The sequence below is a fragment of the Bos indicus genome, chromosome 10, assembly GCF_029378745.1.
Source record: "Bos indicus isolate NIAB-ARS_2022 breed Sahiwal x Tharparkar chromosome 10, NIAB-ARS_B.indTharparkar_mat_pri_1.0, whole genome shotgun sequence".
NCBI classification, from domain to species: Eukaryota; Metazoa; Chordata; class Mammalia; order Artiodactyla; family Bovidae; genus Bos; species Bos indicus.
In genome coordinates, this window is record NC_091769.1 from 37865650 (window position 1) to 37884765 (window position 19116).

The window sequence follows — 19116 nt, forward strand, 5'->3', positions numbered from 1 at the left end:
AAAAGTCACAGCAGAAATATCTTGCAGCGCTTGTCACATGAATGTGCGGATGTGTTGTAGGAAACTTGGTTTCTACCCTCAGGCTTAACAAGTTAGTGTCTCCTGTGGACCAGCTTCCGTTGGCTGGCTGGTTTCCCTTCCTTCATTTTCTGTTCAGTTTCATACTAGCTTCTGGAACTTCTCTTCCAGCCCCTTCCTGGATTGTTCTCCAGGTTAGTAGTTCCCAAACTCTTGTGTGGTGGATGTGGGTGCATGCATAGTTAGATCTGACTCTGTGACCCCATGGACCATAGCCTATCAGGCTCCTCTGCCCATGGAATTGTCCAGGCAAGAAATCTGGAAACTCTAGTAACCCAGACTAGTGCTGGCTACCTCCAGTGTGATGTTACCAATTGCCGTTAATTTTCTGTATTCTTTTTTTTTCTTTTTGGTATTTAATGTCCTTGTTTAAAAACATGAGACATAATTCACATACCATAAAATTCACACCTTTAAAGTATATAGTTCAGTGATTTTTTTTTTTTTTTTTTAGTATTTACGAGACTGTTCAACCATCATCACTATCTAATTCCATAACATTTTCATTGCTGTAGAAAGAATAAATGTCCTTTTTAAAAATTAAATGGTTGGGAACATTATTTTTACATTTTTAAATTTGTAAAGTAAAAATTTGCAGTATATATTAAGTGTTTTATTGTCCATGAAATCTGGGGACCACTATTCTAAGAGCTATCTGGGGGTTCCTATGTCTGAATTTGAAATGATTAAGAAGGGAAAATTTATAAGGAGTGTGTGCAGAGAGCAGCTTTGAGCTGGAGCCTTTTTTCTGATTGCGGGCTCCACAGGCAAGTATCCATGGTCCAGTGAGGAAGACCTTTCTGTGAGAAGTGTGCTTTCTTATTTAACAAAATATTTACTGATTTTAATTAAGAATTGTAGCTGTTCTATTATTTTAAAAAGTATGAAATGCCAGTAGATACCAATAAAACAGAGCATGTCTTAAACAGAATCCCAGTGTATAAGATAGGTAAAATGAGAGTTGTGCAACTTAAATTAGAAGTGGGAAGCAGAACCCTTCTCAGTTAGCTTCCCTTATTGCTCAGCAGTGGTCCTTGAGATGCCTTCCATGAATAATAGAGCTCAAAGATCAAATTTGAAAACCGCTTCAAGAAACATGCTTGTAAGACTGTACGCAACAGGGAACTGATAAAGGCACAGGCTGATGGCAGCCTAAACCCATCCTCAAACAGCCTCTTGAAAGCTGAACTTGAATCAGCACTCACAGTGTAAACCTGAAACTGGAGTAGTGCCAGCCAGTGCTAAAAACCCTGTGTACACATGTAGAAAGAGGCTCAAGGGGGAAGTCTGGAGTGACCAGTGTCTCAAGAGTATCAGAGATACTCTGAACAAGAACTAGAACAAGAACTAGGACCTTCTGATTCTGGGCTTAGTGTTTTTCCCACATCTTTTCAAAATCTAATTTTATGCCTTTTTCTCTGTGTTTCTAGCTTCCTGGAAATCTATAATGAACGAGTGCGGGATCTGCTAAAGCAGTCTGATCAAAAAAAGACCTATAATCTGCGGGTCAGGGAGCACCCAGAGATGGGGCCCTATGTGCAAGGTGAGCCACTATGGTCCTGGAAGTCAGAGACCAAACCAAAACCTGGGAAGCTCTCCTGATGGTCACTGATTCATTCAACAAACTTGTAATGAATGCTTATTGTGTGCCAGCTACTGGTATGAGAAGCCCAGTAGGTACCAATAAATAGAAAAGACAGGCAAGCTGACACTGTTGTGGGGCATAATGTTAGTCAACAAGCACTAATCACAGTTGTGATAAAGGCTAATAAAAAAATAGATACAGTGATGAAAAAGAGCATCTTTTTGGAGTGGTCAGGAAAAGCTTCCTTGAGGAGGGTGGTAACATTTTAAGCTGGACCCGGAGGGGCACAGGAGCCAGTCATGTGAAGAATAGCATGGCAAGGGGAAGAGTGTTTCAGGTGAAGGGAACGGCATGGGCCAGAGCCCTGCATGAAGGGGTTGCTTGGTGACTTCAAGGAGCTGGTGTGTCTAGAGCATGGTGAGCGAGAGGTAAGTGGCATGGAATAGCATTGGGTCTGTGGTGCCAGGTCCAATGGGCCTGGGACGGATTCCCACGTCAGCCAGGGTCTGTTTTGGGGGTACCTTCCTGTTCCAGAGATGGTGAGAGTCAGGGTCGTGGGGAGACACCAGACATGGAGCAGGGTCTATGCTGCTTTCTCATCAGACATTGGTATTTGATGTTTGCTTCCATTTGTCTTCTTCCATTAGACTAGGCCTTGCTGTTGGGTGCTTTTGTCGGGGAAGCTTTCACTCTCTCGGGCCGCTCATAATAAATAACATGAATTTTATGTTCCTCTTTTCTCCACAATATGCTATTAATATCCCCACAGGCAGAGGGACAGGAAAGACCAAGAGCTGGTCTCTTCTCTGATTAGAGCATGGCCAATGGATGACTCAGTAGGTGTGCCAGTCAAAAATTCTGCTGCTTGAGTCTTTCCCCAAATGTTTCATCCTAATTGGTAGCTGGAAACAATGGTTAAAAAAATACCACTTACTTTGCCGGGAACCAGTTGGAGTTTCCACTGTAAAAATCTGTGTATACACATTTCTGTGTAAAGCAGTACTTGGAAGGCAGGCCATGAGTGGTGGTAGTAGTGCCACAGTTTCTCATCTTTTTGTTTATTTTTATCTTAACGTGTTTTTATATGTAAATGTGGGGGTAGATAGTAACTAGAGGAGACCTCAGATGTAGTTCTAATGTCTTCACTGCACAGAAGATGATATGAAGTCTGGAAGAAGTTAAGGGACGTTCCCAAAGTTCCACAGCTACTTGGGGCAGGGTTGGAACTAGGAACCTTGTCTAGGACTGGAAGAGAGGAATGGGACAGAATCCTGTACATGGATCATAGGAAACCTACGAACATAGGTTCCTGATTGGCGTAGTACCTGAAACCCTGAGAATTCATGCAAGGTGGTACAACTTGGATTATACACCCAAGGTCGGTGACAGGATCTAAGACTTAAATCTAATGGCTGTTTGGATGAAGTGAACGCCGTTCTTTGTTCATGGAGTGAACCCTTGTGGGGAGGGAGGAGGCTTGGTGCTTGGTAGGAAATATTTCTAAACAAGCAAAAAGTCTCTTAGGTCCTTTGGATTACATGTTTCTTAAAGGCGGTATGAACTTTTTCGATCATTACAAATATAGGGGACATTTCTCTTATTTCTTAGTGAAGGAGCCATGAGCTCAAATAGTATAGAACCAGCCGTGGAAAACAAGACCCTGAATAGTCACACTGAACAATGTTATTTCCATTACTACCCTCTGATGGCATTATAGCAAAGTTTTTTACTGGGGTCCAGCCCCGGTTGGATCCAGGGATTTCCTCAGGATGACAGCATTGGCGATTAAGGGATAGCAAAGGCTGAGAGATTTTTTAGATGCTCAATAATAATTGGTTTACACGGGAAATCAATAAAATTTGTGACACCAAACTTTCTCTGACCACGGAGGCCGCAGGCGCCCTCTCGAATAGTGGAAGGTGCCCCACCTTAGGCACCTTCTCGAGTGGGTCTTAGAAGCCCAGGCAAATAAGTGGTCGCAGAGGACCCCTGCGCTCCAAATTATTTTGGCATGAAGAAAGAACAGAAGAGACAAGGAGGAAAAGGAAACAAGAAAGAACGACACGGGGAGACCAAGCTTTGGTGAGCAAGGCCCGTAGCTTTATTTTCAACAGGGGCTTTTATACCCTAAGTTGCACATAGAGGATAATAGCGGGTGTGAAATCATGCAAAGTCAGCAGTCTTTGATCCTTATTGAGACCAGGCTTTCTTTTCTGTAAATTTATCGTATACAAATGGTTTAGGTGATTTACATCATCTTTTGGCCAGAAGGCCTGTTAACATTTTATGACTCTGACAAAGGTTTGTCAACCGTAAGACTTATTTTCTCTAAGAGTAATTATTTTAAAGTTTGGCGCCATCCTCCGAAGGTGTTAAAGTTGCATTCCTATAGGGCAAAGGTGCAATGGGTTTACAACAAAGGAAAGAATTTATTACCTTAAGGGTCTAAAGTTGTTAACACCAAGGCCACTACTTATTTTTTCTACATACCAACTGTATTAATTAATACACTTCCAAGGATACAATACAGGGGATGTGGAAACTTGGCAGCAAGCATTGGCTCAACAATGAAATCTTCTACTAGTTCTATTCTGACAATTTCTAACTCTCTGAGAGGCTCTATACTATTTGAATATCTTAAGCTTCCCGTGCCTCTCGAGGCTGGGAGACTGTAAACAATCGTATGCATAGCTGTAGGAGTCTGGGTAAGCCTGTCAGGCAAATTAGAGGGCCATCTGAGGGGTTTGTGAACTAAAACACTCTTGTCACACCCAGAAACTTTATTAACTGGAGCTGTAAGTTAACTCTTTTTCAGAGAGAGAGATGGTGGTTGGGGGACAGCCCCCCGTAAAGTCAGAGGTGTAGATGAGAGCACAAAGCAGTAAAGCAGGCAGACTCTGGTTTTGGGGTAGACGCTCAGGCAGGCCCAGAGGGGCACCCCTCGAGTTCTGGCTCGCTTTGCCCACCAGAACTCTCCCACATAACCTTGTTATGGGTGGGGACTCCCGTGCTGGCTCCCGGCAGTTTTTATTTTTTTTAAATGTTTGCTTGCTTTCTTCATTTATTTTCATTGTCTGCCTGTCTGTCTGTATTTCGCTATCTTTGGGCTCATACATTCTGTGAACATGATTCCAATGCCGAAAGTGGTTTCTGCTTTGAAACCAATCTATAGGAATTTATTAAGTACCTGCTAGATTTCTATTCTATTCAGGGTGCCATGGGAAACATGAAAATACAAGAAGTTATAATTTTAATGTAAAGAATTTGTAGTTCTAGTTCAGAACCATAAGCTGGAACTTGATAGCTGCCTAAATCCAGGGAAAGATAAGGAGTAGCCTCTTATTTTTCATTAAAAAGTTCATTAATTAGATGACAGGTTAAGTTGAAATCTGAAATGTACAGAACCCTGTCCAAAGCATACATAAGAGCCCAGTGGTTACCGGGTCTAAAGGGATAATAAGTGAGGCAAAGACAGTATTATATTTTTGCTTTGGCCTTTATCTTAATATACAGGGATGGGTACAAAGCAGGAGGTTGTTGGAAATGAGTAGTTGGGACTCTGAAAAAAATTGTTTGTGTTTTCTTTGTATTCAGTCTGCACATAACAGGAGTATTATTGTTTTTTTAATTCTTACACCTTTTTATTCCTTGTCTTTCTACACCAACTAGAACCCTATTAAAATGGTAACAATATTTAGTTTTGTCCCTAGGGAAAAACTTCAACATTTTACTATGATGTTGCAATAGCATGCATGTGCCCTCAGTCGTTTCTAACTCTTTGCAACCCCATGGACTGTAGCCACCAGGCTCCTCTGTCCATGGGATTTCCCAGACAAGAATATTGTAGCGGTTTGCCATTTCCTTCTCCAGAGGATCTTCCTGACCCAGGGATTGAACCTGCGTTCTCTTGCATCTCCTGCATTGGCAGGCAGATTCTTTACCACTGTGCCACTTGGGAAGGCCATTTTCAATACCATGTGTTGTTAATAGATAATCGTATCATACACTTCTCAGACTGTCTAGGGGGAAGGACCAGTTTTTGTTTTGTTTTTTTAAAATTCCTATCCATGGCAAACCAATACTTTGATAAAATGAAGATGAATTACTAGAAAAAAAGTAAAAGACATATTAATTGTAAGCCCAGTTCTTCTTTATTCGATTTAAAAGATATATAGTCTGTCATATTGTTGTAAAGGTTTCTAACGCTTTCAATTTCTGTACCTATCTCATCACACATCAATAACAGTTTGAGAACTGACTCCAGTCTGTGCAGCCACTTTCAGAAGCATTACCTTAGCAGGTTAAGGAAATTCTCTCTTTATCTTAGTTTTCTAAAAGTTTTTATTTTTTTAATCTTGAAGAAAACTTTTGAAAAAGTTGCTAGTATAAAGAACTTTTTTACTTGAACCATATGAGAGTAAATTGCCAACCTAATGACCCATATACCCTGATTATTTTAGGGTATTTTTATTTCAAACAAGAAGTACTCCTGTGTAGTTACAACATGAAATCCACATCAGGAAATTAACTTTTATTCATTACTACCATCTGATCCTTAACACCCATTTAAGTTTCACAAATTGTCCCAGTGATTGTTGCTTTGAGTCCAGAGTTGCCTTTGGTTAGTGTCTCTCTCTAGTGTTCTCCAGCTGAAAAGGCTCCTTGGTCTCACTTGACTTCATGAACTTGACAGCATTAAGTGGTGCATAATTTTGATATGTCTATATTCATTATTTTTAATTTTCTTAGCTAAGGTCATACCTGCCAGGCCTCTTTACTCTGAAATTGCTATTTTCCTTTTGTAGTCAACAAGTGTTTATTGGTTGTGGAACTGTAAAATCGTGTGTGTCTTATCTTCATCTAACTTTCAGTTTATTTATTAACTTATTTATGTTGGCATAGACTCATGTTTCCTATTGTATTAAATGTTACTATTATTCTTTATTTTGATGCTCCGATTATCCCGGATTTAGCCAATGGAATCCCCTTCAAGTGTGTTCATATGACTTTTTGACATATCACCATCATTCTTTGAGCACTTCCTTGCTTTCTGACAGGAGGTGTTCCAGGCTCATCTACTTTCCCTGCCTCAATCTTTGAACCAGCCATTTCTCCTAGGATCCCTGGTTCTTTTTTTTTTTTTTTGAAGTATAGCTGACTTGCAATATTGTGTTAATTTCTGCTATACAGATAGGCATTACTTCCAACATTATTCTAACATTGCTTTTACCCCACTCTCTCCTTGTGGAATTCCAATTACAGGTTTATTAGACGTATTCCTTATATATTTTTTGATTCTTACCCTTTCTTCTATATTTTGTATCTTTTGGCTCTCTAGGCTTTATTTTGGTTATATGATTTTGACATATGTTTCACCTGTATCTAACCTGCTGTTAAACTTACACATTGAGTTCTTATTTTCACTTATAGTACTTTTCACTTCCCAAATCTACATTTGATCTTTTTGTTATAGTTTCCAGTTTTCTCTTTTATAATCTTGTTTTTAGTCCCTTGAAAATAGTAAGCAGAGTTACTTTAAAGTTACTATAACTCCAGGATCTGGATCTGTTTTAGGTCTCTTTAGATAGTCTGTGTAATTTTTGCTAATTTTCACTTATGTTGTCAGATCTACTTGTGTGCTGGTGTGTTACGGTTTTGTGCCAGACAATATTTGCTAAATTGCTTGTGGAAATAATTGAGAGGCAGAACAATAATATCTCCTGGCGGAGAAGACTCGTGTTTACCTGTGCCAGGTTCCTGCACAAACACGCTAGGAATCCAGAATCAACTCAGTCCAGGTGAAGGACTAAGAATGTTCAAAGTTGAGCTGAGGTCCCTTCAGAAAATGTTTACTTCTAATTCAAACTTATTCCTGTGTTTTAGCCCTTTGAGTTTCCAACTCAGAGAGGTGGGGTGCCACAGGGCCCACATGGGCCCTGGACTGTGTAGTCTGTGTCTCTCTGTATCTGTGAGGTTGTCAGGAGAACTGCTGTCAGCCACTTCTCAAGATATGGGAAATGCTCTCAGAGGGATAATGTCTGCAAATGCTGGCCTGATGTTTTTGGGCTTCCATCCTTCCCCAGTATATGGCCTGAAAAAATTTCACTATCTGGTCATCCCTCTGTGCCCTCACATTGATGTCTTTTATATTCTGTCCAACTGTTTCTAACAGTCTTTGGCAGAAGTGTTGGTTTATATTATCTAATTTGCCATTACTGAAAATGGAGGGTCTCTATCTTTGGTTAAATTTTTAAAATTCTTTTTCTTATAGAGAATTTTGAACATTTTGAACAAAAATAGACTAGTGTAATGAACCCCATGTTCACAAAACCCATAACCCAATGCTGCTGCTGCTGCTGCTAAGTCGCTTCAGTCGTGTCCGACTCTGTGTGACCCCATAGATGGCAGCCCACCAGGCTCTCCCGTCCCTGGGATTCTCCAGGCAACAACACTGGAGTGGGTTGCCATTTCCTTCTCCAATGCATGAAAGTGAAAAGTGAAAGTGAAGTTGCTCAGTCGTGTCCCACTGTTCACGACCCCATGGACTGCAGCCTTCCAGGCTCCTCCATCCATGGGATTTTCCAGGCAAGAGTGCTGGAGTGGGGTGCCATTGCCTTCTTGGCAAATTCTGCCTTATCTACATTCCTGTCCACATTCTATATTATTTTGAGGCAAGTTCCAGATATCAATTCATGTATAAATATTTTAATATGTAGCCCTAAAAGATAAGGAATGTTTTGTTTTTTTTTAAAAAATGGCATTCACAAAATTATTATCACATCTAAATAATAATAATAATTCCTTAAGATAAAAAATCCAGTCAGTGTTCAAGTTAATTATGTTAATTTTTAGTGTAATTGTATTCAGCTATGAGCCCATGAAGATACTTTGGTTCCTGAATCTCTAATAAAGAGATTCTCTAGCACAGTTGTGAAGGCCTTTTTTGACTTGGTGGGTAACCAGCCATAGAGATTTACTTTTGTGCCCTTAAGCGCCTCCTTACCTTTTATCTAAAGCTACCCATTCTCCAGTGGCTAAATTCAAGTCTCGCTTCCTCCATGGAGCTTGCCCTGACTTTTCCTCTGATTTCCTCAGCATTTATTATCTTACTACTCCTGTGGCACTTGGCCACATTATCTTGTATGATTTCTCATGACTGTAAACTGTGGGAGGATAAGGACACGTGTACTGTGTTTTGTATGTCAAATTGAGTCCACCATTTTGTGGGGCATTTAGGCCCTATCTACCTCAGAAATTTGATGAGGGCCAAATGAAGTAATTCATGAGAACTTTTCTTATAACTTAAATATAGTACAATTCTAAGGATTTTTTTTAAACTTTTAATTTCATCTTGGGGTATAGCTGATAACCCACAATGTTGTGACAGTTTCAGGTGAACAGCGAAGAGACTCAGCCATACATATACATGTATCCTTTCTCCCCCAAACTCCCCTCCCATCCACATAACGCTGAGCAGAGTTCCATGTGGTATACAGTAGGTCCATGTTGGTTATCCATTTTAAGTATGGCTATGAGTACATGTCCCTCCCAAACTCCCTAACTTTCCTTTCCCTCATCCTTCCCTCTGGCAACCATAGGTTCGTTCCCAAAGTCCATGAGTCTGTTTGTAAGGAATTATTATTATTATTTTTGTTGTTAGCATAACCACTATATGAATTCTAGACTATAATCTCTGGGAGCGTAGAGACTGATGTTTCCAGAGAGACTGTCACAGTGCCTGACAGTAGGCTCCCAGTAAATATTTGTTCATTTAATCCATTATCTGAATGAATTAAGTTGTTCCTCAATTTTTGTCTGCCAGCTAATATGAAATAGGATAATAAATTTAATTACCTACAAGAAAAGGTTAAACTTTGCCAAAAAATTTTATTTAATCTCTTTTTTCCTCCTCACAAATCTGATAGGTTTATCTCAACACGTAGTTACCAACTATAAGCAAGTAATTCAACTCTTGGAGGAGGGAATAGCAAACAGGTAACAGGTTTGTTTGTCCCTGTCATTCTTTCAGTCTCATTCTCCTTTCCTGTGTTCTCACTGCCTTTTTGCAGTATAGATTCTCTCTGCAGCTCCCCACATTCACAATCAGGAGGCCTTTGTCAGAACAAAAATGTACCCAGGGTAGGGGGACATGGCTGAGATTTAATGCTCTTCTCACTGGTGGTGAAGCTGGAGTTTGTCCTGGATATAGTAATACTAGGTAGTAAGCCCAGAAAATTACCCTATGTTTTGTCTTATAATACACAATTTCTGCTGTTTTCATCAAAGAAATGATTCTTGCCTGCATTGTCCTTTCCTTGATAGAGATACTATAGTACAATATAGTTTAAAATTTTTCAGAAAACCATTTTTTGTTCCAGAAAAGTTTTGCATACTGTAATTGTTATTGAGTCACTAAGTCGTGTCCAGCTTTTTTGCAGCCCCATCTCTCCTCTGTCCATGGGACTTCCCAGGCAAGAATACTGGAGTGGGTTGCCATTTCCTTCTCCAGAGGATCTTCCCGACCCATGTCTCTTGTATGTCCTGCATTGGCAGGTGGATTCTTTACCACTGCGCCATCTGGGAAGCATGTAAAGTTTACTCAAAAAGACTGTTTAGAATCAGCTATGAAATACTAGGTGCTGTAGACTCTCCTAAAAGCTATTGTAAATTATGATAATACTCTATATTTTTAGTTACTGTGGAATACCCACAATGTTATTAATATATGCCCCCCAAATAGCCTTTTTCACCTGAAAAAAAAAAACAAACTGAGGAATTTGGAGTCTTCTATGTCCCCTGTTAATAACATGTCTGAGTTAATTGAACATAAAGGAAAAGATTTAAATTTAAACTTCTGTTCCTTGGTTTTCATAGAACTATCCTGGAAGCACTTACTTCCTGTCTTCAGGGTACCCTGAGTTCCTTGATTGTTAAGTGTCAGGCTTCACCTTGTCCTTTTTATCCTTCAGTTGACCAGCCTCTAGATTTTAACTCTTCAATTCTGTAACTTCTCTGAGAACAGAAGTCAATGAGTTGGTCTTAAACTGAAGCCATATTGACTGACTTAGATTTAGATAAAGAGAGGACTCTTCAGACTTTAAAGGTCACCATTGAAATGAATCTCTCAGGGAGACTGTGCATTCTTCACCTGGCTTAAGCATGATGTTCATGTAATTCAAGATCTCAGTTTTAAAGCCCTTCCTGGCACCATGAGATTAATATTCTTAATAATGACTTACTTTCGCTGTCTTTGAGCCTTCTTCTCCAACAAGTTCTCCATATCTACTTGTCTAATTTAAATAGGTTTGTTTTAGGGAATTCTTCCAGGTTGATGATTCTCTAGTATCACACCTTTCCATTCTGATTTTTAACTTCTATTGCTTAAAAAAAGTTCTAATTGTGGTTTATTATGAAGTTATACTCACTGTTGTTCTCAGATATCAGTACCTGGAACACTGCTTCTGCTCTCTTGGGACCATTCTCCTAACTTTAAAAGACTAAATACTGGTGTTTCGTGATCCTCACTTGTGAACCTCAGCACTAACATTTTTTCTTGTGTTCCCCATGGATCCTTAAGGATCCACCATGCATAAGCAATCTTGTCCTAATTTTCTTCCCTTGTGTACGCAGAATCACAGCAGCAACCCATGTTCATGAAGCCAGCAGCAGATCCCACGCCATCTTCACTATCTACTATACACAGGTTGGTTACCACTTAAATGTTTGCTCAGATTTCTTCCTTTCATTGTTCCTTTTGACTAATTTTCCATCTTCCTGTTTTTCTTTCTTTCTACCCATCCCTTTATAGGTCCTCTGATATGACCTAATATTATAAGTAGGACCTACACACAATCTACTAAGCTGCTCACCCAGAATGGCTAGAGGCATTTCATAAAGACTAATCAAGTATCTTTGACTAACATTTTGCTTTTAACATTTCAAAGCACTTTCATATCCATATGATCAGTCTGGGCATTTAAAATAAAGCAAGATTGAAATGAAAATACACATTAAAATTAAAAAGTAGAAGCTTCGCTTTTATTATGATGGAGTGAGGAGGTTAACAAATCCTATCCTCCCAAAGCAACAGTAAACCTAGACAAAACTGTCAAAATAAGTATTTCAGAATAGATCAAAGCCATATAAACTGAGAAGCATGTATTCAAGAGAGCTACTGAATTTCTGGCAAGAGTACAAATGTATGGCATGTTCCCTTGGGCTGCTCCCATCCCCACCCACACCCCAATCTTTGTCAGTGAGGAAGTTCAATCAGAGAAGGGCAGATGGTGGAAGCCAGCAGCTCGGTTGCTGCCACTGCTCGAGGGGTTCACTTGATGGGGAGCATTGTCAGTTAAAGGGGGTGATCTTGGTGGCAAGCTAACAAGGAGATCAGTGGCTCCATTAACCTGAGATTGTAGATCTGCTTCAGGCAAGAAGTGAACTGGAAAATTATCTGGGGGTTTAACTGGGAATTCTGGGAGATGATATGGCCATAGGGAGCTTGATAAGATTTTCACATATCCTGGGTTGAATGGAAGCTGTACACATAGGCATCAGAGACTATGTGCCCATATAGCCCTGACTGACAGAATCTGCACGCATGTGCAGAAAAGACACAAGAGGGCCCTGTTGGCTACTGAATGCTGGAGTAAACTTAAAGTGGCCAGAATTTTTAGTGAATTTCCCAGCTTACACATAGATCCATCAGCAGAGAGTAAAAGTCTATTGGCTCAAGGTGTTTAATTGCAATTTCTGACCAATCTTTGGCTCAACATTAAGGTATGCAGACACTGGTGGCCCCCTAGAAGCCAGGCCTAAAATTAAAAACAACTAAAGGAAAAAAGCTGAATTTGGCTGCATGTTGTAGAGGAGTCAGATTTTAGAGCTTTAGTACAGGCAGGTTACCAGACAGACAAAGCAACAATCACTATCACCTTCAAGAGGAAAAAGATCAGAATCCAGGGTTGTTATGGTGTTATCTAAAATGTCTGGTATTCAACCAAAAATTAAGACATGCAAAAACAAATAAGAAAATGCAGCCCACACCTAGGAAAATAAAACAGTCACTAGAAACTGCCTGTTAAGTACTCCACTTGTTGGATTTAGCATACAAAGACTTCCAGGCAGCTAATAGAATATGTTCAAAGAGCTGAAGGAAACCATGTTGTAAAGAATTAAAGGAAAACATGCTGATTATGACTCAAGGGAATTTCAATAAAAGGATAGAAGTTATTTTAAAGGGGGAAATTCTGGAAATGGAAATGTATAACCACAGAAATGAAAAATTCACTAATGGGACTCAAGAGTCAATTTTAGATGTCAGAAGAATTAATGAAGTTGAAGATAAAACAATAGAAATCATTCAATTTGAAGAAGAGTAATTGAAGAAAAATGAACAGAGCTGCACAGACCTGTCGGATATCAGGTGTGTCAGCATAAGTATAATGGGAATCCTAGAAAGAAAGAAGAGAAAATAGGCATAAGAAAAATAAAAAAATAATGGTGGCCAAAACCAGTCAGCAAACGTGTTGAAAATCATTAGTGTATATTTTATTAAAAAATTAACCAAACTGGATCATAGACACTCATGTGAAACCTAAAACATTCAACTTGTATGATAGAAAAATAACATGGGTGAACCTTGTGACCTTGGACTAGGCAAAGGTATTTTTAGAAATGGCACTATAAATATAAATTGAACAAAAGAACAAATTGCAATTTGGAATGGGTCAAAATTTAAAACTTCTGATCTTCAAAAGATACTATTAAGTAAATAAAAAGAAAAGCCACAGATAGGCTTTTTGTAAAATGTATGTCAGATAAAAGGCTTGTGTTCAGAATAGATCCAAAACTCTCTAAACTCAGTAAAACAACTCAAAAAGATGGGCAGAAATTTTGAACTGATACTTAAGAAAATATACAGATGACAATTAAACACTTGAGAAGATGCAGACATCATTAATTATTAGAGGAATGCAAGTTAACATCAAATAGCTATCACTGCCCACCTTTTAAAATGGCTGAAATTAAAAAGAATGATTATACTAAATACTGGCAAGATGCGCAGGAATTGGAGTTCTCATACATTATTGTACTGGTGGGAATGTAAAATGGTACAACTTTGAAAAAGAATTAGTTTCTTAAAAAATTAAACACATACCTACCGTATGATTCAGCCATTACACTCCTATGTGTTTTCTCAAGAGAAAAGAAATCATATGGCCATAGAAAGACTTACACACAAATATTCACAGCAGCTTTGTTAGTAATTGTTCAAAACTGGAAACAACCCAAATGTTCATTAAGAGGTGAATGGATGAACAAACCATGATATATTCATATAGCTGATACTATTAATACTTAGCAATAAAATTGAGCTTTTGACATGTACTTCAATCTGAATGAATCTATAAATAATTATGCACAATGAAAGAAGCCAGACATTGTATGATTCTGTTTGTGTGAAATATCCTGAGAAGACAGATTTATAGATAAAAAATTGAGTGTTGGTCTGGGGCTGGAGATGACAATGGAGATTGATTGCAAACAGACTTGAGGGAATTTGGGAAGTTATTGGAAATGTTTTAAAACTGGATTTTGGCCATGGATGCACAACATTAAAATAAAACAACAAAAATCCCATATTGAATTAAAAAAAAAAGCCAGCGTAGTTTTGCTCTTGAGGACTGGATGTCCCTGCTTAAAACACAGAGAGAGTCCTGCCCAGCAGATTAATAACATGCTGTGACTTAGGCTGTGTTCTGCTGCTGCTGCTGCTAAGTCACTTCAGTTGTTTCTGACTCACTGTGACCCCATAGACGGCAGCCCACCAGGCTCCTCTGTCCCTGGAATTCTCCAGGGAAGAATACTGGAGTGGGTTGCCATTCCCTTCTCCAAGGGATCTTCCTTGGGTTGCCATTCCCTTCTCCAAGGGATCTTCCCGACCCAGGGATCAAACCCAGGTCTCCTGCATTGCAGGCAGACTCTTTACTGTCTGAGCCACCAGGGAAGCCTGTGAGAGGTTAACAAGAGGCAACCCCCTGCCCAGCACACCGCCACCTGCTGTGGATCTCTACTGATGAGTCAGAGCCTCCCAGAGCAGAGTTGAGTATTTACCTGGTAAATTGTGCTCAGGAAACTTTGTGGGGGATGGGGAGGAGGTTGCCTACCTACTCTATGGAAGTTTTGCTCATATTTTTAATGAAGGAAGAACCCAGGGCTTACTAATTGTACCTGTCAGATATTGAGAGCTCATCTGGTTCAGAGGACGTTAGAATACAGATTTCTTGAGTGAATTGGCTAAAAATCCGAATATCATCTTGGTTAGGAGGGGGTCTGTGGGGAAAACAACAACACGTCATTCCAAATGACATTCTAAATCTATTTCATCCCTCAGGCATTCCTGGAGAACAACCTCCCCTCTGAAATCGCTAGCAAGATCAACCTTGTGGACCTAGCAGGCAGGTAAATTAGGATCTCAAAACCAGGTGGAATTATTTCCTTGACAGTGACCCTGTTCTTGCCCATTTTACAGGGAATAAACTTTTCCCCACCTTTTACACATTTCAATCATCCTGAGAAAAATTACAAAAGAAACAAATTGAATGCTAGGTTAAGAAATTATAGTTTTCTAGGGCTGAGAAGTTCTGTGTTAGGGGCTCTCAATCTTAGCTGCCCACTGAAGTCACCTGGACCTTTCAGAGGTCCCAGTGCCTAGGCTGCACCTCAGATGAAATAAATGAGACTATTAGTGGAGTCAAGGGGAGTGAGGCTGTGTGCAGCCAAGATGGAAAACTGGTGCTTTAAGTATAGGTGACTGAACACACTTTTTTCCTTTGACCTAGTATTGATTTTATGCAGCTCTACACATCTCTTCAGAAAAAAGAAAAGCTTTAAAAAACATTGTGGTATTGGGGATAAAATACTGCCTTTTTAAAAAGTATTAGATGAAAGCATGAATTTTACTCATTTACATATCTAGAAAGAAGAAATTTTCAGGAATAATGTAGTCAGAAAAGAGTGTAACATGAAATAAGGCAAATTTTCTTATTTTAAAACTATTAAATAATTAATATGGTACAGTACTCCCTTAAAAGCTTAAGTGCTTTCTGAAAGAAACTGTATCAGCCAACTGGAAGTGTGAATTTTTAATATTTCCCATTTATTTGAATAAGGAATTTGAAACTGTTAATGACCCAGATACCATAAAGCCATTAACATGTGAAATTAAAACAGTAAAGAAAAGGGGAATGGTATATAACAGAAAGCTATATTGGTATCATTACAGTAAATGAGTATTACTTTTAGCTCAAAGTTCTTTGACAGCCAAATGTAATGAATTATTTGATTTTTATTGCCTGGGGTGTAGAAGGATGCCAGTTCATGGCATGACGGTAACATTATTTCTGGAACTGAATTCTAAGGGGAATTTATTATATGGATCTTTTACATGAAGGGCAACACAATGGATAGTGTTTTTCAACAGTGTTAAAAGGATAGTGTCTTCTTGTTTGCTTCTGTTTCTGTTTTCATCGACTGTGTTTTAGTGAAAGAGCAGATCCCAGTTACTGTAAGGACCGGATTACTGAAGGAGCCAATATCAACAAGTCTCTTGTGACTCTGGGAATCGTCATCTCCACCTTAGGTATTTTGCCAGTAACCTGGAGGACCAGAGTGGGAGGGAGACTTTGGAAAACAATTCACATGTTTTCATTTTGCCAGAATAGGGTAGGTACTTAAAAGGTTCTCTTTAATAAAGTTTACCTTCTGGTTTGGGGCATGAAAAATGGATATTTATGGTTTTTGATTACAGCATTACCATCATCCTACCACTCATTACAAAAAGAAGAGAGACTGAGAAATTATGTGTCTTCAATATTCCATTGCTTGAGTCCAGGGTCTAATTCAGGGCCCACATTTAAAGCCTCCTGACATAGACCGAAAGGGATTAGGGAGTATGATGTTTGTGTTCTCCAGCCATTGCTTTGTTTTAATGCATTTGTTTCATAATTACTTTTTTTTTTCTTCCACTTTTATTATTGTCTCTTAAGCCCAGAACTCTCAGGTATTCAACAGCTGCCAGAGCCTCAACAGTGCAGCTAGCGATGGTGGTGACAGCGGGCTCCCTAGCTCTCCTTCCGGGACCAGCAGTGGAGCGGGACCCTCCCGGAGGCAGTCATACATCCCCTACCGAGACTCGGTGTTGACCTGGCTGCTGAAGGACAGCCTCGGAGGCAACTCCAGAACCATCATGGTTGCCAGTGAGTGGGCTGTGGAGTTTGTTCTGTGTTGGGTCTGGTGCTCTGCCTCAGAGTAAGGACCATGGCTGCCCATTTCATCAAGGGTCTTATTCAGCCTGGGTGATAGCAGCAAGGCCAGTGGTCATGGGCTGGGTGGGAAGGGCTCGGCGTGTGTTTTAACTTTCTGCTTCTACCCCAGCCATTTCTCCTGCACACACTAGCTACAGTGAGACCATGAGTACATTGAGATATGCATCCAATGCCAAAAACATCATCAACAAGCCGAGGGTAAATGAGGTGAGACCTCCCTCTGAAGTCCTGGTTTCCTACAGCTCACACCAAGTTCTCCGGTTTTCCTCCCATTGATTTCTCCTTGTACTCACCCCAGTGGCCAGACTTGTTCTCCAAGTGATGAGAGAGCAAAATTCTTTCTTTTCTCATATCCCAAGTGGCTTCATCCAGTTGCCTTTTAAAATAATTTATTTTAGGTGTTTCCCTATGGCCGTTGATCTTAATATCCCTGGTACACTATTGCCACTGGAGGAAAGATCACTTAAGAGTGTCTGTGTTTACTGCCTTTATTCTGAGTTTATGTTGCTTTGTGCCTTTTTTCATATGCAAATTGCAGTGACATCTCTGTTTTGGGCTAAAAGTGGCATATGAAGAATTTTTTAGCCTTTAAAGCTGAATTAATGATGAGAATATTCTAAAAGTTCCTCATTTGCTTTTCAGTTTTGGTAAAAAATTCCAGGGCAGGAATTACAAATGGGTGGCCCACGTATAGCTCATCTGTGGACTGTTTTAAAGGGCAGTGTATCAATAATTAGGCACTAAGTTTAGTCACACATAATACTGGAAGATTAGCATACTCTGGTGTTCGTATTACCTGCCTGATGTCCTGCTCTAAGGCAGTGATTCTGAAATTTCAATGTGTATCAAAATCACTTGGATGGTTTATTAAATCAGCCCTGAAGACCTTATAATTTAGTAGGTGTTAGGGCATTGTAATGGCACCCCACTCCAGTAGTCTTGCTTGGAAAATCCCATGGACGGGGGAGCCTGGTAGGCTGTAGTCCATGAGGTCACTAAGAATCGGACATGACTGAGTGACTTCACTTTCACTTTTCACTTTCATGCATTGGAGAAGGAAATGGCAACCCACTCCACTGTTCTTGCCTGGAGTATCCCAGAGACAGAGGAGCCTGGTAGGAGGCTGTCTATGGGGTCACACAGAGTTGGACACGACTGAAGCGACTTAGCAGCAGCAGGGGCATTGTAGGGAATGGGGGTCCACAGATTTCGTATTTCTCACTAGCTCTTAGGTGAAGCTCCTGCTGGTCCTGGGACCACACTTTGAAAAGACTGCCCTAGAAATTACTCCAAAGGAATGATCTGCCTCTTCCAAGCTCATTGCGAGTAGCACCTCATAGCCATTTGGGCCTTCATATCAGTCAGTGGTGACCGAGTTCTCCCTGTGTTTCAGGATGCAAATGTGAAGTTGATCAGAGAACTCAGGGAAGAGATTGGGAGACTGAAAGCCATGCTGCTGAGCTTTGAGCTGGTATGTGGGCATCAGGAGTTTTCTGTCCTCAGGAGACCCTTCTCTTCTGCAGAGGATCTGAGCCCTGCTGCATTCTGTGTTCTCAGTCAGGTGATGCTTGAAGAACAGAGTGGGAGCAGAGACAGGACAGGAGCTATGATTACCTGTGTAGTTTCAGAAGGGATGGGCACCCTTTTACTCTATCATCTCTGCTGTCCAAAGGGCATCGGCCTGCATGACCCTTGTTCTGTATGTGGGCAGATACAGGGTGTGAGAAAAAATTACCAGAAAAATTTACCAGAAAAAATTACCTCGAATTCTCCTTCTTTGTACCACTCTGAGCCCAATACTTAGCCTTCTGATTTGCTTCTGATTTTAACAATAAGGTCTTTCCTTTATCTGCACCTTTCTTTCCTAAGAGTAAGGGTGGGGCCCATGAAGCACATCTCTCTCTTTGTACAGAGAAACTTCCATTCATTGAATGAGGGAAAGGATGAAAACCTGAAGGCGCTGATTCTCCAAAATGAATTGAAGGTGGGTATGTTGGGGGCACTCTGTTGTGCTTCACTTCACCTTGGGAACAGTTCTGACCTCCCTCCATCATTCGTGGGCCAGGACTGCTCCCTCATCAGGACAGAGAGGTTCTATATAGAGAAAACTTTTGTCTCCATTGA

The 19116-nt window shown here is 40.1% G+C and overlaps 1 protein-coding gene across 5 annotated transcripts in view; it reads left to right on the top strand.

The window, feature by feature from the left end:
- Positions 1–19116, top strand: part of STARD9 (StAR related lipid transfer domain containing 9) — a 120681-nt gene that overhangs the window by 53372 nt on the left and 48193 nt on the right. For all 5 annotated transcript variants that reach the window (XR_011568818.1, XM_070797358.1, XM_070797359.1 and 2 more), the window contains exons 7-15: positions 1509–1621; positions 9589–9658; positions 11294–11366; positions 15060–15127; positions 16210–16307; positions 16714–16923; positions 17102–17199; positions 18386–18463; positions 18905–18976. Coding sequence is in view for 4 of the 5 variants with exons in the window: in XM_070797358.1 (XP_070653459.1) it covers positions 1509–1621; positions 9589–9658; positions 11294–11366; positions 15060–15127; positions 16210–16307; positions 16714–16923; positions 17102–17199; positions 18386–18463; positions 18905–18976 (880 nt within the window). In the remaining variant the exon portion in view is untranslated. The remainder of the gene's footprint in view (positions 1–1508; positions 1622–9588; positions 9659–11293; positions 11367–15059; positions 15128–16209; positions 16308–16713; positions 16924–17101; positions 17200–18385; positions 18464–18904; positions 18977–19116) is intronic.